The sequence below is a fragment of the Solanum pennellii genome, chromosome 2 (genome assembly GCF_001406875.1).
Source record: "Solanum pennellii chromosome 2, SPENNV200".
In the NCBI taxonomy this organism is placed as follows: Eukaryota; Viridiplantae; Streptophyta; class Magnoliopsida; order Solanales; family Solanaceae; genus Solanum; species Solanum pennellii.
The window spans coordinates 48,430,303-48,452,211 of record NC_028638.1 but is presented as its reverse complement, the minus strand read 5'-3'; the positions used below and the strand labels follow the sequence as shown (position 1 = coordinate 48,452,211).

Here is a 21,909-nt window from a genome sequence, read left to right as displayed (position 1 = left end):
AGCTTGAGTTTTAACAAAACAAAACAACCGCTAATAAATATTAGTCCCTCCGTTTCACAAAACATAGTTTGACTTATACGGAGTTTAAGTAAATAATTTTTTTTTAAAAATTTTGTAATTCTAAATAAAAATTATGTGAAATATATAAAACATTTGATCTCATAGTCTTAAACATGTCATATAAAAAATTGCAATTAAAATATTATTCTTTTTCAAAGAGAATAAAAAAAATATTCTTTTTTAAACGAAAAAAATACTACTTGCTAAATAGAAAAATCACTTTCATATATCATATACCGAATACAAAAGCATATACTCCTATAAACCTCCCAAACAAAATCCCAGAGCCTGCTTTTCTTTTTTTCTCCTATAAAAAAAATCCCAAAATTGCATCTCTGAGCTAAAAATAAGAAGGCCATACTTAAACATAATAAGAACATATGGTACTAACTAAATGATGATTGATGAAAAATGGATGACCTAATTTTGTTAGTTTATCCTTATAATAATACTAAGTAGCTATTCCAAAAAACCTGTCTTAGTTAAAATGGCATTCCTCAATTTGCTAAGGTCCCTTCCCTTAAGAGTCCTTCCAACACCTTCCATCATTGAAAATGAAGCTATTTGATTTCTTGCTACTCTTCTTGCTATATATTCATGGGGTGGCACTATTCCATCACCATAATCATCTTCATCTTCTTCTTCGACGATGGCATTTCCAGGATAAGTAACTGATGAGAAAGAAGAATCATCCTCTGTTATGATAGTACTAACTCTTCTTCTTGATTTGTTGTTATTGCCATTCTTGGACCATTCTGGAATCTTAACAGGACTTGATGAAGATGATGACTTATGCGACGTACTTTTTCCTCTTGCAAGAATCACTGTTGATGAATCTCTTTCATTCACATAACCCCATACATCTTCTTCTTCAAAGTCTCCATCTTTCTCTGTTTTTCCTCTGTTTCTGTTGCTATTAAACTCATCCATTCTTTGGTTCTAATTAGATCTCCAAAGAATGAAAAAGTTTGGGACTTTGGTTTTTGTTTATGGTGGAAGTACTAAAAAGGGGAAGCCTAACAACTATTTATAGCTAAGAGAAAGGGATGTTTGTTTTTTGGTATTTTGAGGAATCATTAAGAAAAAAAAGAAGAGGATAAAACAGAATGGTATAAGGAATCTTCCTCTGCTCTAAAACAAAGTTTAAATTTTTCTTTGAATAGTAAAAAACAAAGGAAAAAAAATGTGAATATTTTTTTTTTTTAGAGTTATGAGAAAGAAAGAAGATCACAGATTTCAAGGGGATAGCTGGTTTTAATACCAAGTCCCCTGCAGCAACAGTATCAGAAGGAAAAAGACAAACACCACAGAGATTTTTGCTTTGATAAATATGAGTTTTGTAACTTTCATCACCCTCAAAACTGGAAACTGAAGCCAAAAAGTTTGTACTAAAATGATTTCCATGACATGTTTGAAACTGAAAGCCAAAGACAGGAATATTTATTTAAGCAAATGAAACCTCACAGAAAAATTTTAAAAAAAAATGTTAATATGTATGTGGATGGATAAAAGGGTACATAAGCATCAATCAATACTATTGAGTTCTTAAAAAAACAGGTAAATATTGATTGGGTAAAGTGTAGAGTAACTATTGGTTGAGCTAACTTTTCATTGATTTCTGAGGTCTTATCCAATACGGGTAGCAGGAGCCAACTAAGCTTTTGCATTAAACCCTTTCATAAGGGAGTGAAAACTACTTTATTAGGGGCCTAGAAAATTGAGTTTAACCATTTAGTACTATTAGTTTCCTTACAGCTCATTAAGATTTATGCACTGTAGTTTTAAGTGAAAATGCGCAAGTACCCCCTCAATTTATGTTTAAAATCTCAAAGACACACTTATACTTTACTAAGGTTCTATTACCCCCTCATCTTATTTTATAAGTAATTTTCTACTCCTTTTTGGTCTACGTGGCACTATCTTGAAAAAAAGTCAATCAGCATTGGGCCCACAAAATAGTATCACGTAGGCTGAAAAGCGGTAAAAAATTGTTAATAAAATAAGTTCAGGTGGATAATAGGACTTTAATATAGTATAAGTGTGTCTGTGAGATTTCGAACATACGTTGAGGAGGTACTTGCGCATTATCCCTAGTTTTAATTTACAAACTATAGGTTAAAACTTACTATATGTGTCATGAGCTTCCATCGTGGCATGATAATCCAAAAGTAAAACATATAATCTGCAATTATACTACTTAGTAAAGAAAATTATATTGTGGATAGGTTCTTAAACTCTGTATCGAATCAAAAAATTTAAAACTTTGAAGTTTTGTAACATATTTCAAAGTTGAATGTTTTGGGATTGTTGCTGAATTGACTGTGCTAAACAACTAAAGTAAAAAAGCAAAGTGTTGTGTCCTGAGATGTGGGATTATTACTGAAACAGCCACAGCGTACCACCAACCAATGAAGCCCTATCACACTTATTATGGGACGAGACATTGGCGCAAAAGCCAATAATTTGACCTAGGTACTAATTTTTGAGATGTAAACACACTTAACTAATTTATTATTGAAGTGTAAAAAAAAAATTATTTTCATTCTAGTTAAGTAACAAGTATAATTTTTTGACAAAATAAATTCGATTGAAATGTAATTTTCATCCTTGGTAAAATAGGAGTGCAATCAGAGGTAGATCTACAGAATAAGCTATGAGTTCACGTGAGCAGAGTCAAAAATCAGAAATTTGTGTTTATGGAGTTTGAATTCGCTAATTGAATTTTGAATATAAATTATTTACACATTCTCGATAAATTTCTTAATACAAATATAGCTAAAATTATTATTCAGTTGCTCCATAACAAAAACTCTAGCTACACTCTTACCTGCGAATACAATAACTTTTATTCAATTTCCCTTTTGTTGTACCTTCATAATGTAATCCTTTTGATCAGTATAATAGATTATATCTTACTATTCTATTGTAAAATTAGAGTTGTTACAATTTCTCTTTTTTCTACTTTACTATTATTAATTTATCATAACTATCTACCTAATTCCAAAAATCAAAATGAACCATTACAGAAATAACATCTTTTTTAAGTTTCTACTTTCTACATGCACATAATCTCCAAACTAAACATATATTTTTACAAAAAAATCGAATATTATACATTCAAATTTATGATAAAATTAAAAAAAAAAATTGGCTTCTAAAATTCCTGAGATATTGAGCATAACAAGTAAAGATTGATTAGTATAATTTGGACCACATGACATAGTCCATGATATTAAATACTTTAGAATTAAATAATTAGTTTCCAAAAAAAAAGTGAAGTGTGGATCACAATACTTTTTAAGTCTATTTTGGATAATCTTAGCACCTTGAGGACAGATCCACATCTTCCAACAACCAAAAAAAGTACACAGCTAATCTTTATTTCAATTTGTTCATTTTGCTTATTTTTTAAGTCGATTTAAAAGGAAAGTATCTCTCTCTTCTTTTTTCAAAAAATTCTTTTTAATATCCTAGGTTACTTATTTAAAATAAATAAAATTAAAAAATATTTTAATATATTATATATATCACCCATTAACGATCACAAGATTAAATAATTAGCAAACTGTATTTGTTTTAAGAGTATTTGGACCTTTCACAAAATTGAGAAATCATTTATTATCACTTTTTTTTTTCAATGTCCCCCTTACTTTTTCAGTAAGTGGATCGTTACTTCACAAAATGTGATATTTAGCAAAGATTAACGGGTCATTTAGAAAATCAACTCGTGTGATTAAAAATTCCTTCTTGAGAACGCAATAATCTTATAATTAAACACTAAAAGTTGATCACTTGTTGAAGAAAATCAAATAATTAATCACGTGTCATGAAAGAAGAGCTTCTTATTGGAATGTCAATATTAAGATAAGGTTTAGAATTTAAGAAAGGGAATAGAATAAATTATCCAATTAGCAGATTCCAAAATTTAATGATTTTATATTTACCAGCCATTAAGAGTAAAGCAAATATATAATCTTGCAATTTTTTATTAACGAGCCTAGTGTTCGTAACTTCAAGAAGAACCATATCCTAGTAAAACTTTCCACCCATTCAGAAACGATCAAACTAGAAAGTTATTATTTGTCTAACTTTATAAGCGTATATTTCATATCATCTATACCTCGATCCCGAACAAGTTAGAAATGAACTACAAGTGGAATCATAATAAGGAGCTAGAATGGACAAAATCTAGACAACTTCATTTTTCAAGTATGCACTTGAGTGGGATTAACTTTGAGAACAAAAAAATGAAAATAAAACACATTTCACCTTTATAAATATTTATGAAGATAAGTGGGGACAAAAGCTAATGCTCATTGTCTCTATCAAAAATATGCTGTCCAATTCCAATCCTGTCACACTCATTCACCACTTAGCACAAAATCTTTCTTTATAATGGAAGGCAAATTTAAGTGGTTATAAGAACAAGATTGACAAGCTACATTGTAAAACTTTCATCTTGTTCTAATTTTTAAAAGGAGGCCAATTAGCTCCTTGGTTTTCAACATTTTTTCAGCAAGAAGATAATTGATACATTTGACTCCAAGTGCAGCAATTAGTATGATCATGAAACTCATTGCTGAATACTTTTGCTGTATATACTGTCATCATCAATTCAACAATGCAATGAATATGGAGCAAAATTAGGCTCAACTTGACATCAATGTGTCATCAAATGATGATTATTTCTTTGATCTTTAAGCTTTGTGAAATACCTGGTGTAGTAGTTTTCACTCACAGTCACAAACTTGTCAAGCAAATAAGGTTATACCGCGTGACAAGTACACATAGATAAGCAAATTGCAAAAGACATTGTACTATTAGAGAGCACTTTTCACACAAAACTAGAACAAGACAGCAAGGAGGGGGCAAGGAGGGGGAAACGCCGACCTCGAAAACCTGAGCATGAAACTTTAAGTTCCTGCATGAGTAATGTTGTATGAATAGTATCCAAAGTCAAGAGTATTTTTTTGCTTCCTTTGATTTCTCATTTCTTCCCAAAACGAATAAACATCAATAGACTACATTATTAGATGCTAAGCTATTTCATATGTTGCACAAAAAATGAAATGAACTGAGTACTGTCTGCTATTGATCTCAGGGTAGACAGGATTTATACTTGGATATAGGACATAAAAAGCTGTCCAGACGCAAACACTGAACCTGTACAGACTGCAGATCTCGTGAATCTTTCTGCTACTATCTCACAAACTAACTACGTTAACTTTCTAGCAGCATGGTAAAGCTCCAAATAATCAAGAGCAGGTCGGTTCCAAGACCAATCTTGTTCCATAACCTGCTTGCATAAAGAGTTGAACCAATCTCGACCATCGTACCAAGCAGAGAGAGCTCTGAAACACAGAACCGTAAGTGAGATATCAACAAACGAGGAGAAGGGGAAGGAAGTATGCATCTTAGGGCTTGCATAAGATGGAAAAAACATGGTGCAAAGAAAAATAATATATCCACCCGCAGTTATTGCAATTCACTCCAAGTTCCACACTTTATATAGTCATTTCCAATAACAATGCTTATCCACAAGTTTGTTTCTTCATTTTCTACATTTGAGCAGTTCTATTTTCAAAACTAACTACTATTTGACTGCAAATACACTCCCCCCCCCACACACACACGTCTCCCCGTGAAAAAGCTTATAATAACGAATGATCTCAAATTCTCAAGAATGAAATGACAAGAGAAAATGAGAAGCAAATCGCCAAACTAATGTATTCCCATAAAAGTAACCAAGTGCCGCAATCACCAATGCTAGCGTAGGATGGTTCCACCATGAATGTCATCGAGCTTTCCTAAATCATTCTTCCAATTGAAGTTCAGCTCTGGGACGCTTATGATCTGAATGCCCACAGTGAAAGATCCACCATTGCTACGATGACTGGGCTTCAATTATTTTCTTTATATATGTCATATGGATGCAAAGATAGCGTAAATTGGGTGGAGGATCCTCATAGAAGTAGCTGAATGTCGACTAATCTTAAGATGGTTTGTGCTGCTCTTCTTTCTCCATCTGGGAACATTAGGAGTGGCACTAAGACAGTGGCTTTCCTGGAGTTTCTTCAGTTGAGAGGAGGAAGAGAGTAAATTTGAAGGCCACATGGCATTTACAAGAGAAAAGTGAAAGGTGAATCCCTCACATGTGTAACTTGGTTCTTGGTTACACATGGATTGAAGATTTTTATTATGGAGGGACGCTCAAGAGGAGGCTCAACAGAAGTGGGCCTAAAGTATCCGGAGACTGGTTAGGCCAACAGGCTAATGAGAGGGAAGGGACAGGGGCACCAGGGAGCATTGTTAGTGGCTCCATGGACTTCTTTGAGAGAGAAAATCCCTGAGCAGAAGAGTATGAGGAGAAAATTGAGCAGGACAACATGTTATGCTAGCATGTAAAGAAAATGAACCTCAAGCCTACCTCACCCTCAAAAGATAGCCCATGAGGTGTCCAAAACCATATAATGAGACAAAGCAGATCCTCAACCAGTATGGACACTTAAGACACACGCAAACACACACATCCCACTCCCGCGCACAACCAAGGTCGGATAGATGAAGTCTGGACACCAATACATGAGAGCACAAAACTGGATAAACCAAAGATAACAATTGATCTAATTCTGATTCCAATTTAAATAAAACAAACCTGGGGCCTAATTCAACGTCAAAAGTTACTCATAAAGTGAGAATTGCTCAAAAGACATGTAAGCTTAGTCCTGGACATCTGGAGCGTGGACGATATAACATAGGGGGCCAGCATTAGGTAAACAAAGAGTAGGAACGGGTATGGCTCTGATACCATGTGAAAAAATATGAACATCCAACCCAAAACCTCAATGAAAGGGTGGAGCGCCCCAGGACCTTAAACCCTTAAGAAACCCTTACACAGTATATGAAGGACAAGTGTATTCTCTAACACTAAGAAAGGGGAGAATTACTAGTAGCATATTCCTCTTGGGACTTCAACAGAAAACAATTGGTTATTTTCAGTACAAAAAAAATTCAGAATAGTTCTTTTCGTCATTTTCTCTTGTTAAAAAAGTTGTTCCCTCATTCTCTTGTAAGCAAGCATAAGAAAATGGAAACTCTGAAACTGAAGACAGATTACCAGATTGTTCTCCCTTCCCTGTTATAGCACGCCCCTGTATCCCTCCTTTCCTCAAATTAGAATTTTAAAAAATTGAATTGATAAAAATTCAATGTCTCAGCAAGTTTATAGAACTCTGCTAGGGCTGTCCAGTCCTCACATCTTTTGAGGAGATACGTTGAAAATTTGGAGGAAAAGATCCTTATGTCTGGTGTTGTTGAAAAAGAAATAGGGGCAAATAGGGCAGGATTTTAAGAGTTCAGATATAACTGTTGCAACATTCTTTAGACTTTGATCTCTCAATATGTGTATGCCATCACACTTGCTTCCGTTTCCCTTAAAAATTAAAAGACTAAATAGAAACAAAGCAACTATACTTGCCTATTCAGAGCATAATCAACTCCGGCAGCATCTGCTCCATCAAAGCTGAATCCATTTGGTCCAAGACCACACTGTTGTGCTCTCTTTTTGTCATGGTCAACATCAAATACAGTATCATAAAGTCCTAATATACAGAATGCAGAGGTTAGAACACACATTCAGAAGCAAATGATTAGGATCTGCTAAATAATAACTAAGTCAACAGCACCAAAAGAAAATTCTACCATGTGCAAAAAATATTTGTTCTCCCACTTAATTCAAGAGAAAGCAATAATTTTTGCGAGTCTAATAAACATCAAGTAAATTCGCTTCTAAAAGAGGAAACTACAGTTAAAACATTCTGATCGGCATAAATATCTGCAGTTGCAATGTTACAAGAGACTGAAAACTGCTGTAGTGTATGATTGTTTAGCACCCTTTTAGTCTACCAATGGTCTACACATGGAATATTTAAGGAAGTTCGGAAGTAGAATTCTTCAGCTTATAAGTTACTTATTTTTTATTTCTGTCCAGCAGTGTTTGTAGTAGATTATTACAGCTTTTTAGTTATTTATTTTTCCTATTTCTAGGTAGGAGTTGTTGAAGTAGGAGGTTATTTCTCCACTTTCTCATTCAGTTGTAGTAGGCAGTAGACAGTTATTTTCCTTGTTTCAGTGTTGTATTTAATGTATTTGAATTCAGTGAAATGTTAAGCAGAAAATTAGTCAAGTTTTTGAGTACTTCAAACTCAAGAGATCACAGCTTAACGAACCAGCACCATAGGTAGAAAAAAGAGAACTTTAGATTTTATCTTGCAGCGTCCCATAACTAGATCCATAACAGGGGACCATAACAGTAATCTCCACATCTAAAAGCTTAAAAATTGTTAGGCGAAAACAGTTTTTTTTATTAATTACTGTCTCTTTTTATTCTTGATAAGGAATTATTGTCTTCTTTTATTAAGTAATATTTTATGAATTATGGTTAAAATGTTGTTCTCATACATGAGGGTCTGATGGTCCAAGCATGCAGAGATACCTTCTGAATTTTGATAATGGGTGGTACTGAACTTTATTTTTGTTTAATGGGTAGTAGTGGAACATGATCCCAAAAGCTCTATCAACTTTGCCACCAAGTTGAATTGCTTAACTACCTCATCTGAAAGTAAGTTTTTTTGAAAAAAGGCGCTATTTATTTAATTATGGCTCAACCAAATCAAAAATGGTCATTCATATATATGCACCTGTAGTTCCAAAAAGATGGTCACATCATAAAAAAAAGGGAACATTATGGTCATGAGAGAGAGAAACTTCGCTAGAGTGAGTTGCTCTACCTTCATATCTGAGCATACAGTGCAAGTGGCAGAGAGGTACTAAGCAAGCAGCACCATGGAAAGATATTCAAATTTCTAAAAATATAGGTCATAAGAAAAAGGTACCTCCAGTTTTACGCACGACTGGAATTGAACCATATCTCATAGCAGTAAGTTGTGTTAGTCCACATGGCTCAAATATTGAAGGAACTAGAATGAAATCAGCACCAGCATATATCTGCAATTGTATCAAAAGGAATGATATAATAAAAAGGTACACATAAGGCTTGAAGACAAAAATATGCAACAAGCAAGGAAAGGAGAAACAATACCAGGTGAGAAAGTGGCTCGTCATATGTTAGACAGAGTCGTGCGCGGTCATTATATGTGGAGTGCAATTGATTTGCCAAATTAACAAAATCGTTTTGTATCCTAGGATCAGGAGCAGAACCAAGCAAGACTACCTGTCAGAACTTTCTGTCAATAGAAGATCATACCATTCTGCTAAAATAGACTTTCTAAAATGGGACTCCATTAAGAATAAGACTTGAGAGAACAAGATGCAAAAATTGGTGACGAAAACATTCAAGAGCTGGTATTCTCTGGATTTTTTAAAGTAAAAAATAATGAATTGGTACTCTCTGGCATTTAGATCAGTAATCAGTTACTATATACAAACTAGACATGACATCCGAAACCAAATGATTTTTTTAAAAAAATTACACTAATTATTATCAGAGCATATAGCAACATCTCGACAAGCCAAAAGCTGAAGATGAGTATGTTCCCCATCGTCCCCCCTCCCCCAAGCAAAAGAAAAGAGGAAGGGGGGATCTGAGAACTTAAGAACACCTTCAGAGAAAATACCTGTCCGTTCCGTTCCAAGGTACGCCAAATTGCATGTTTAATGAGGTGGATTCCCTTCTGGTGAGTTAAGCGGGTGATAATTCCAACCAAAGGAAGGTCATCCTGTTTCAATCCAAGTTTTTGCTGCAAAGCTTCCTTGGCTGCTGTTTTGCCTTCAACAACATTTTCCGAGGTGTACGGAATCTGTAATAGCATGCATTTCAACAGTGCGACAACCATCAAACAAACATGATTTAAGATACAAGAACTTAAAGCTACAAAAAGAATGAACCTCACAATAACCAAATATAATACTTCATATATGTGACACTTCCCTTTTTAGTGTCCCAAAAAGAAGAACCTTTTTATATTAGATGCAATTTTTTTTTTGAGACAATGGTAACTTTGTATTCACAAAAAAACTCATCATCCAAGAAATGATGAGGAAGAATCTAACACCCACCAAAAGTAGGATTGCAAAAATAGAAGAACTTTACAAGTTACGTATGAAGCCAACTAGTGCTACTATATCCCCAACTCTTGTTAACACCAAAAATACAGCAAACTAAGACTCTGATGCTTTATCTCTGAATGTTGCTACTCTTCAAAACATCTGGCATTCCTTTACTTCCATAGTGTCCACCAGATACATGCTGGAATGGTCACCCACCAGTTTTTGTTTGACCCTCTACTACCAATTATTTAGATACAATTTAACTTTTTAAAAAACATTTTACCCTTAATAAGATGATTTATACCCACATAAATGTCTGGCATGTTTTACACAAGTTTCAAAGTCTTTATAAAAACACCCTCACATATTTGGGATGATGGGAATAGCAAACCAATAAATGTAGATAAACATCATAACTTTCAGAGATAAGACTACTGGAGGTGTATTATGTGCTAATACAAACTGTTTGATAGGGTCCCACATTGATATGGAATGGAATGTTTGCCTCTTTATACGGTATTGGGCAATCCTTACCTCATTAGCTGACTTAAAGGGTTGAGTTAGGCGAGCCAGACCCATTCCAATTCTTCGTTTACCTGATGTCGGGTACTCATGTTGTATTATCCAAGCTCCAAATGTCCACTCCTGCGAGTGTGAGTGCTAAGAGTCTGATATAGCTTTGGGATGGGATTATGTCTCCTTTTATGATCTTGGGGAATCCTCATCTCATGAACTAGCTTTGGGGACTGTGTTAGGTCTAAGGTTCATTTCTTTTTTTTTTTTGTTTTTTTGAAACTGGTAAGATTGTATTCTTCAGCATTAAGGGCATGCTTGTCTCCACCATTTAGTGTCAGTTACAAGCATCCTATCAAATCTATAATCTGGTCTGTATCTACTATACACAACTGTTTACACCAAAAAAGTAAGGATACTATACAATTCCATTTGACCTTGTGAATGGAATTGTATCTATTTTCAAAACATCTACCATTCCTTTCCTTCCAAACTGACCACCATATACATGATGGTATTAACCTCCACCATCTCCTTTGGCTCTTGCTGCCTCCTCTCGTTACCCAGCTCTCAGCAACTCTGATTTATGTTCTGGCATTGTCCAATTCAGATTTGAAATGCTAAGAAATAAATTCCAGACTTGCTTGGTAAAGTTACAGTGCAAGAAAAGGTGATTGTTTGTTTCTCCTGTCAAATTGCACAAAAAGCATCTGGGAACCATTTGTCTACCCTTCTTCTGTAATACTTCCTGTGTTAAACAAACCCTCTTTATCACTACCAAGTGAAACATTTCACTTTTGTAGGAATGTCCCCCTTCCAAAAATAGTTCCATTGATGGTTTGGATCTCCTGCCATCAGTTGGAGACCTCTTCTGTACCCACTGCTAACTGTGTAAAGACCATCATTTTTGTGCCTCCATAGCACCCTGTCTGTGGCATTTGTGTCTATTCTCATTCACCTAACTTCCCTAGCAACTCTGCAACCCTTTCCACCTCCCAATCATTCAGAAATCTTCTAAAAACTAAATTCCATCCCTGTTTTGTCCAACAATCATTTACATTAGCATCAGGATTCTCAGAGATTTGAAAGAGATCTGGGAAGAGATCGCTAAGGGAGGATTGTTCTATCCAAATATCCTTCCAAAATCTAGTTTATTGCCATTTCCCACCTTGATAAACAATTCTGCTTCCATTTGGGGCCACAGGTTTCTGATTGTTCTCCATACTCCCACACCATAAGGTTCAACTGTGTTCTCTGTACACCAAGGGCTTAATTCACCATACATAGCTTTAATCACCTCTTTCCAGAGAGCACTTCCCTCCTTAGTGTACCTTCACAACCACTTTTTCAGCAGACTTTCATTTAACAATCTCAAGTTTCTAATTCCCAGCTCCCCTCTATCTTTGCTAAGGATTACGGTCTTCCAGTTAACTAAATTATAGCTGCCTTGCCATAGAAAGTTTCTCCTTAACTTGTCCAATGTTCTTCTACTTTTGCTGGAATTGGGAATAAGGACATCACAGAAGTGGGTAAAGAGTCAAGAACAGAACTTATAAGAATCAACCTTCCCCCTCGAGAAAGATATTGAGCCTTCTCGATAGCTTCCTTTCAATCTTCTCTAGGATACCGTCCCATATTTCCAAGGCTTTATGACTGCTACCCAAAGGCATGCCTAGATAGGTGGTTGGCAGTTTCTCCACACTATCTTTTCTATAAAGTGAGAAATTTCATTAAAGGTCATCAAAAGATGCAAAAGAAGTGTGTTAGCTCCAATACATGAGAAAGACCATGCTAGGAGTAGGGTGCTAACAAAATTAAAAAATTGTTCAGTGCTATTTACAGTAGTTGAAATTTTTCCAACTGAACAAGTTAAGTGCACATCTAGCTTCAGGAATATCACACCAAAAGTTACTTGAAGGAATAATCACCAAGACACACAAAGACTAACACAGTTAAAAGAGTCAATGAACTGATCACCAAAAGATTCTAAGCCTAACAGATGAAGTGGTCATAGAAAAAATTAACAACTAATGACAGCATAGCCGAGGAAGGTTCTGGTCTACTCATGTACAGATACACAAGAAATCAAACAAGTGCCACTTTAGAGAACAATATTCTTGTCAAACAGCCCATGCTTAAAATTCTACAAGTCGCCTCTGTATGCACCTACACACAAAAATAGGACAATATCTGGGCATCAATGGGAGCAGCCTTCTTGTTCAGAAATTGGCTAATTAAAATGAGGTAAAAATCCATAAAAGCTTAAATGTCTTTGCACTGGCAGCCCAAACATCCAGTGATTGTTATCTTCTCTTTTAGAAAGAGAAGATTACCTCCACAAGGTAGAGGTGGCAGGGGTAAGGTTTGTGTACACATTACCCTCCCCAAACCCACCTGTGGAAGTACATCGGGTGTGTTGTTGTTGCTGCTCATGATCAAATATTCTCTGCATATCCAACAGTTTTCTCGTAGAGTTCTATGTAGAGCATTAGGAGTTGTACAACCTTTCTTGCAAGCAAAAGAGTAAGGTAAGTTGACCACTAAGCTTCTTTTTTTGAGATTAGATATCCTTGCACTCCACAGTTGACCAATAATCAGTTACAATAACATCTTTAGGGTGGAGGTCACTTTCAAGAATTGCAGTTGGACAGTTTATATGCAGAGAGATAAGGGGGAGAAGAAAGCATGAATTTTTTCCAATGTGTGCCCTTATAGGTGATATAATAACTGAGAAAAGCCGAGACAACTTACCGGAATGAACTTATCATTTAAAGGATCCCAAATATCTGGGTCAATCCCATTCACTATACCATGGAACTTGTGAAGGTGAGGCGCAATTACAGGGTTTCCAGACACCTCCTGTGAGTAAGTTGGTGAAACCTGCATGTAAATCTTATTAGGATACAGCTTTACCTTTCATAGAGAAATTTTTACAGTTCCACTAAAACAAACAAAGAAGGATACTTTTTTTTTTTTGATAAAACCAAAAACAAGAAGTATACTTGGTGCCCATAGCACTTTCTTTATGTATACTTCAAGAGCATGTATTCGTGTAGCTTTTCCTTTTAGATTTATTTTGTCTGGTCTTACTTTTATCTCCAACAGCGTCCATAGCTGAAGGCCTTCAGGCAGTGTTTGGTTGTTAGACTAGTTTCTGAAAGCAGCTAAATAGAGCCTCTTCCCTGGGGTGCAATTTACAATCTTCTTCCGAAAAATGAGAAGGCGAAACAAACATAAGACAAACATGAAGCTGGACAAAATGATGACCTTCAGGAACTCAAATCCAGAACTTTTGTCCGGCAAATTACAAAAAGCCTCTGGCGTATGCATAGCACCATTTTTCCACAGACAACAGCATCAAGCACAAACAGCCATTTGTAAGGTAAAGGTGATAGAAGCACTTACTGTTGTAGCTTTGTCTGCATGAGTCATTGCTCTCCCAATGAGATCTGCCCCAAATTCAAGATTATGTATCGTGAAGACTATACGAGATTTGCTTAGACCATAGTGTGTATATTGTTCCTTAAAGAGCCAAGCAACAGGAGCACTAGACCAATCATGGCAATGAATGATATCCTGCCGGACAAATGAACAGTGGAGAAGACGTGCAAATAAAATTTCATTTCAACAACAGAAAATATAAGAAACCGTATCACTTCACAGTAAAATTTGAGATCCTCAGTTCAGTGCCCAAAAGCTCCCATTCATTGTAGCAAGCAGTAATATGTAGGAAGAAAACTATTTAGAAAGAGGAAAGTAGTACACAGTCCCTCCCACTTTAGATGTTTGAATTTGAATTTGAATTTAGAGGTCAAAATGTCTAATTTTGTGTCTTGAGAATGATATTTCACCTCAAACTTACACTTTGGAAACTAATAGTTGGTCTGATTAAAAATTATGATAAAAATGGTATCAAATAATCAAGCTTTTTTGGTTGTAAAAGACTAAGTCATGAATAATTTAATTGTTGAATTCTTCACAATTTGAATCCTCCGAGGTGAACTTAAGAAGTTAATTTGGGACCAAGGAAGCATGTTGCAGACCCAATTAATCCAACAACTTCAGTGAGAAATTAAAACGACTTGGTTATACTCCTTGGTAATTAGCAATTCATTCATTGACATAAAAATTTTAATCTGACGCTATTCCTATAAAATATCTGCAATCGACTTGCTTCCTTCAGAAAATATTGATATAATCTGGAAGAGAAAATGATCAAAATGGTCCTCAATGTATTGGGGTTGCTTTATTTTGGTCCTTAAAATATTCTAGGTGATTGAAATTGTCCTTCATGTATGACAAAATGTGTTCAATTTAGTCTTTTATCCTAAACTTAACAATTTACCCCCAAAACCGTTAAATATAATGGTGGGACCCACATAACTTACAAAACCACCATTTTTACCATCTTTATTAGCTCAAAGAAAGTTTCATGAATTCTAAAACACCATTTTCTCACATCTAACCACACACATTACAAAATAATTAAAATGACTTGGTTATAGTCCTTGGTAATTAGCAATTCATTCATTGACATAAAAATTTGAATCTGATGCTATTCCAATAAAATATCTGCAATCGACTTGCCTCCTTCAGAAAAATATTTATAGCTTTCCCAAATAAGCTATTATCCAAAGAAATTTATAAGATTAAAATTTGGAGAAATAGGAATCAAGAAAATATGAGACCTCAGAATTAGCATATCGATATAATCTGGAACATACCGGACTAAATCCACCTTGCAGAAGGAACTCCAAAGCCGCGTGACAGAAGAAACCAAATCGTTCACCGTCATTGCTACAACCATATACGCACCCTTTCCAAAATAACCTAAAAGAACAATAATGAAGCACTAAAATTATGAAGACATCCAAATGCCTAATTCACCTATGCTTGATCAAAAAAAAAACAAAAAAACAGGCACACATAGTTGAGAATATGATTGTATGTTCTGCTGTACTACATACCATTATATTGTTACAATAAAAGCATCGAAAAGGTGGAATGGCGTATATATATAAATTGATCCTAAAATGAAATAAATTGATGGAAGCAGGGTCTATATTCAGTTGTAAGTCATTCAATATAATTATTGATTCTCCATTCTTTACTATCATTTCCAGAAATACCACCAACTCCTGTGATGGCGGTTGCAGTTCAACAACATATAAATTAGGAAAATGGTCAGGAAATGAGATTTTCATTTAGGGAACACACAAACTTCTACTATTCAACTAAAGAAAGCTTTAGGAGAAAAGGTCTGCAATACTTCTATTTGTTTTGCGAGATAACTAAAGAGAGTAGATAACGGAGCTTGATCAGCAGTTCATCTTGGACTGCCTTTAGAGTGCATTCTACTTCCCTCTTTACTTTATGATAAGCAGCTACTGATTAATGAACAGACTTACGAAAGTTGATAATAAACCATGAAACAACAAGTTTCACTTATTTTTTCTGATAAAACAAAAACATTATGCATCATTTTCAGCATTAAGCATACCCGTTTTGAGGCTCCAAAAAATAGACCGAGAGTCCTTCCACCTTTCCAAACCATACTTTTATTTCAGTCCCACCCCAAAAGTAGCTTTTGTGAAACCGAAAGTCCTTCACCTAATAAGAATACATAGCAACATGCAATAATATTAGTGAAAATATGTATCTCCTTACTACTTCTTTATCGATGTAACATGGCTTCATTTAATGATGTAGAAGCCATTATTGACTTTTTGAGCTCTTTACACGATATGTAATAGCTTTTATGTACATGTTCCGTGGCATACTTTTTTTGCTGGTAAATAATATAACTATCTTTTACAGATGAAAAGAAAAATACCAGTCAAAGTATGTGATACATGAACAACTCGAATGATTTATAGGAATCGTGTTTGAACATTCACAAGAAGGTAGGGGTAAGGTTTGCGTACAAACCACCCTTCCCAGACCCCACTTGTGGGATTACACAGGGTATGTTGTTGTGTTTGAATATTCTTGAAATCATGAAGCATTTAGACTTGTACCTTTATCAGATATCCAAGAATGGGGATAACAGCTGTTGCAAATTTACACGTGATTGGCAGGACGACCAAGGCTATTATTTTTCATTTTTAGTAACAAAATATTGGTGCAAGAAAGTAGCTATTGTAAGTATCAATGAGAAGCCTACTTGGGTTGTAGACACAGTGTGTGGAAGTTGAGTGATGAATAATGAGAAGACTTGGTAAAATGAAGCAGTAACCTTACATTATTCATCTTCAAACAGTCATACTTAGGTAAGATAATATCCACATTATGGTTTAAATCTTGAACAGCACGGGAAAGACTAGTAACAACATCACCAAGGCCTCCCACCTGCAAAAACAAAGTAATGACAACTTAACAGCTGGAATAGAATCACTCATTTCAATATGTAAATGAACAAGAATTTGTTGAATGTATTCAAAGTAAACCTCAATTTTTGTTCCTAAATAGCCATCTTTACATTATTATGTTAAACCACTGCCTCTACTAAACTAACTAGTGATTCTTCTAATTCTATCACCCAAGAATCTATCCGCTATCCCTAATAGATAAAAAGAAATCGAAATAGGTAGCTTTGGATTATATCACAAAACAGTACATCGATTGTACTGAAACCATTTATACAGAAATGTAACAATAAAATGCAGTTTAACTTGACCATCTGAACATTATTCTCTATGCTCTTAAAACACATAGAGTTCCTTTCTTTTCAAATAGTCCATCATATACAGCACGGATGATTCTCCATCTATTTCTGTCCTTTGCATTCATCCCTGATGCCTCCCAACTCTTTAAAGCCTCTGAGACCTTCCTGGACATGGTCCACGAGATGCCTTTGAGGTTCAAAAAAATCCTCCATAGTTCTTGGGTTTACTAATAGGAAAATAAAAAATTAATATAAAGTCAAAAAGTAATACAGGAAAACATTATCCTTTTTTTTCACTTTACAGTTCCCAATAGCCCCATCTCCCCCAAATATTAAAGAATAAACATTTTTTGATGAGAAAGGTCAACTCAAAGCAAAATAACCATAAAAGGCACAAGAGTATCATTTATATTAAAATGGACTGCCTTTATTGACTAACTGTTTGCTCTGTAACTGCCAAACATCGGAAAATTCACAACTCTAGAAATGCATAGCAAGTGACACTTTTACCTAACTTGGAGGGGAGAGGTAGCTACAAGAAACTATGGATTAAGCACAAATAGTCCTTGGTGGAACAGAAACATCTTCAGATCTTGAATCGCAGTGAAGAAGTATCAGTTAAAGCACAAAAGTATTATATTTAGCATAAAACAAAAGTTGGAATCACCCAAGTCTACCTTTGCAATTGGTGCCATTTCGACAGCAATATGGACAATATGCATCGGAGGTTCTTTAGCGACTCCTCCAAACACGGGTATGTGATAGTCCATTCCGCTCTTATTGTCAAAAATACCACCATCTTCTCTCTCGGAAAATACAAAATCCATCATATATGCATCCAATGGAACCTTGACTGAAACATAAGTAGCCAGATGGAAAGCAAAAGTGAAGATGTTTTTCAGATAAGACTAGTTTTTATTTGACAAAAATTGATATTTATATGTAATTAAATGTTTACATACATCAGTTGTTCAAACTTACTCCACATAAATGCATTAGAGAGTTAAGTTACTTTCTTACTTCGTAGAATCCTAAGGTCTCAGATCCCATATCAAGATGTTCATCTCAGCTCACAATTAGCATTCTAGCTATCGGTTACAGAGAAAACTTCCGTTTGTCTAGAAAAATAGAGAAATGTATGTGAAAGAAACTGCAACTAAAATTATATTTTTAATACTAAAGATACTACTAAGCGTATGTGAAAATTATTTCTAGTTGAAGCTATGATGACGGAACAGTCTGTAGTGTTTGTAAACTGACATCAGAGTGCGTGAAAACTAACCAGTTGCTTTGACATGGGTGCCATTTTCAGCAGGCAACATTTTCTGAGGTGGCAATGGACCCAGGCGGTGTGTCCAGCGATTAAATGAACATCTGAACCAAATTTCAGGTTTACCACTAAGTACTGTATTGGCAGGATTATAGTAAACTGTGACGCTACTTCCAGCTTGGATATCAAGAGGCTCAGTATATACTACATGCTTCTGAGACAGTAAAAATGATTTCATAGTTCTTTCCTTTGTTTTAGCTTTCAGAAGTGCTGTTTTTTCAGCCTGGAAGAAACATATATGAGAGGTAAGCAATGGAATTCAGTAATATAAGAAAATAACTTGCAGGAGAACTCTATAGACAAAAAAAAAATAGGAGGTCTTTGTTCTCTTTTGGAATAACAGGACAACAACAGAATATCTAAATTTGACCCATCAAATCCACTTAACCAGTTTTAACCTTGAGTGGAACATTACAACCAACCTTAGCACGCATAGCGGCTTCTCTAAGCCTTCTCTCCTCCTGAAGTGTCTTAAAGATCTGATGTTCTTCCTCAACCCAATATAATTCCTCCGGAAAGTGCTTGGGGACAATGGCATGGAAGTCTTGGCGGTGATTGTTATCATAAGCAATGGCATGCTTGGGTGGACCATCAGCAAAAACCCAATCCAAGACAAGTGCCTGATCAGGAATAACAACTGCAGAAAAGTACATTCCTCAGAAGAGTGTAGCCGAACATTCAGAAGAAATAAAAGGAGACAGGCAAAGTATGATTGTGGAAGCTCATGCAAGTACTAACTAAAAGAAGTGCAAGTACTTATAATAATAACATCCCCACTTACCCTCTGTATACCACCAATCACCATCTATTCTCTCAGATTTAACAAGCTTTTTGACAATAGACAAACCATCCTTCCAATTGTTATATCCTCCGTGGATCCACAGGTCCTTAGCATGGGAGAGTGGACCTGAACTTTTGTTATAGTATAACCTGACCTTGTCCTCGCATTTAAATTCACTTGGCTCTATGTACCAGGTGATATCACGAGTCTTTGTGGCCTTTGCCATCAATTCTTGCAATACTTTCTTTTTCTTTGCAGTCTCGTCCTTTGCTTGTGCTCTGTCAGCTTCAATTTCAGCTTTCTCTGCTTCTATTCGTCTTTGTTCTTCTGCTAGTCTTTCTCTTTCAGCTTCTTCTTTAGCAAGTTTCTCCTGCTCTCTCCGTTTCTCCTCAAGCAAGAAATTTTCAAAGTCAATGATTTGCATACCACCTTCCACTGTTATACTGAAGTCATTTCCATCATTGTTGTCATAGACATCTTGTCCATTAAAAAACACAAAATCAGCCCTGTATGCTTCCTTGGGAACATGGATCTTGCAAGACCACCAATCTCCATTGAGATGAGTCTCAGTTAGCCTTGTAGTAAAAGACCTATAGCGCCACTCATTAAAAGCTCCCATAATCAAGACATTAGGCTCATTCTTCAAAGTGGAAAGACCTATGTTAAGAAATATCTCGACATCTTCATCAGGTTTTACAACCTCTGGAAAACAAAATATTCTGGTCCCTTGCAATAAATTTTCCTCGGCAAGCCTTTCTATAGCCTGCCTACGTAGATTTGCTTCCATCTCCAATCTTAAGTTTAGAGAAGAATCTCCAATCTCCACTGTTCCTGCGGTTAATGGATCATCCTCTTCAGCTAAATCTGATTTAAAGAAACTATTACTGTCTAAGTCATCAATCTCATTGCTTTCAGTGTGTTCCACATCACTGGCCTTAGTAATTTCCAATAGCTTACTTGCTACAGGTCCTGTGTATTCAACACTCCCAGCATTAATTTCTTTCAGTTGTTGTGGTTCAACATCCACCTGCAATATCTCATAAAATTTGGTATCCACAGCATGGCTTCCCTTGCTACTGTCATTAGTTTCCCCCTGAGATCCACTTTGTTCTCTTATTACAGAATCAATTAGAAAATCACTCTCTTCCAATCTCTTTGATTCGTTTAACTTTACAGCATCATTGTCATCATCACCAGTTTCTTCACTTTCAACAAATTGAGATGATCCATGACCAGGTGACATACTTATTGATTTAGTAGAACCATTGATTTCATCCTCATCCTCCAGAAACTTGTGGTCCCTGACCACTCCTTTAGTGTCATCATCACTGGTTTCAACTTTTGCTTCAACCATCTTCTGGTTGGGAATTTCAGATTCTTTAGATGTTGAAGTATTTTGACTTTCTTTATCACCATTGCTCTTCTGAACTTTTCTTTGTGTGCTCATCCCTGAAGGCTTCCTTGGCACAAACCCCTTAGGTGAAGATTGTTGACTCCTAGGAGTTGAAACTTTTCTCCGTCTTCTTCCCGAGAAATCTACAGAATACAATCTTTCCAGTTAGTTTGACAAATAGCTAGCATCAATGATAGACCAATATTTACAACTAAATAACCATAGGAATGAACCCTCACTTGCACAAAATGGAAATGGAACCCCAGTAAGCATTCCATCCCTCCTCCATGAAGAAGACTGCAAAAATAGCATTAGGTATAAGACAATTAACAACAATCGAAATTGCTTTAAGGGTGGAAACCATAAACTTGGCATACCAATGACATCAATAACTCTTAAGAACAATTACCTTAAGTTAACTAACTGGAACCATGACCACTAACATACACCAAGAATCAACAAATATGCAAATACTGATGATGTCAAGTAAACACAAAATGCCCAGCTCCAATACCCATAAGAAAATGTCAATCAAGATTGCATTTTGAGCTCAAATTACTCCATATATGCAAGAATTATAATCGAAATTGGGGAGTATGAAACATGGGTGTATTCAAAATCAAGAAAACTGTTAATATAATAACTACATGTGTCCCCAAGTTAGTGCAAATGGATACAACACACACTACAGTTTTCAGTGAGAAGATTAGAAGACAAATTTACTTGTACTGATAGACTTGTGGTTCCATGAGAAACAAACCCAAGAAAAGGTTTGATCTTGAGGTGGGTTATTGCATTCAATGGTCTATGCAGTGGCAATGGAACATCCATGGCTGACCCACCCAAGAACCAAGCAATAAAGAAAAAGGAATGTTCTTTATAAAACTCTTGTTCACCACAGAATCAAATACAACATCCCATGTGAAGTATCTCTCTTCTCCTTCATCAACACACTATCTCTCTCTCTTCTCTCTCTCTATGTATCTGTGCTGCAATTATATAGGTATTTGCTTTAATGGGATTTTAAAAATCTATTAAAAAATCAAGAATAATACTCTTTATTGAGATTCTACGAACTGCGATAACAAATTGGAGGAGTC

At 35.4% G+C, this 21,909-nt stretch overlaps 2 protein-coding genes and 1 long non-coding RNA gene across 4 annotated transcripts; all 3 read right to left on the bottom strand.

Moving 5' to 3' along the window:
• Positions 1-257: 257 nt before the first annotated feature.
• LOC107010388 lies at positions 258-1,696 on the bottom strand. The gene has a single exon (XM_015209669.2). It carries the CDS (start codon positions 988-990, stop codon positions 520-522), a length of 471 nt encoding a protein of 156 aa, XP_015065155.1. The 5' UTR covers positions 991-1,696; the 3' UTR covers positions 258-519.
• Positions 1,697-4,960: 3,264 nt separating this feature from the next.
• LOC107010901 (soluble starch synthase 3, chloroplastic/amyloplastic) lies at positions 4,961-21,851 on the bottom strand. 2 transcript variants are annotated; one of them, XM_015210161.2, is made up of 16 exons: positions 21,533-21,851; positions 21,049-21,106; positions 19,417-20,952; positions 19,058-19,272; positions 18,588-18,858; positions 17,983-18,158; positions 16,882-16,989; positions 16,142-16,251; positions 15,366-15,471; positions 14,047-14,217; positions 13,393-13,521; positions 9,696-9,878; positions 9,161-9,292; positions 8,955-9,066; positions 7,538-7,661; positions 4,961-5,411 (listed from the first exon to the last, which is right to left on the bottom strand). In XM_015210161.2, the coding sequence occupies exons 1-16, from the start codon at positions 21,638-21,640 to the stop codon at positions 5,276-5,278; spliced, it is 3,675 nt and encodes a 1,224-aa protein (XP_015065647.1). In that variant the 5' UTR covers positions 21,641-21,851; the 3' UTR covers positions 4,961-5,275. The 2 variants fall into 2 exon arrangements, with proteins under 2 accessions (XP_015065647.1, XP_015065648.1); XM_015210162.2 differs by lacking the exon at positions 21,533-21,851 and adding an exon at positions 21,219-21,341.
• Positions 10,055-13,386, bottom strand: LOC114076105. The gene is made up of 2 exons (XR_003576760.1): positions 13,036-13,386; positions 10,055-12,807 (listed from the first exon to the last, which is right to left on the bottom strand). It is a non-coding gene; the product is annotated as an uncharacterized LOC114076105 (long non-coding RNA).
• Positions 21,852-21,909: the final 58 nt, after the last annotated feature.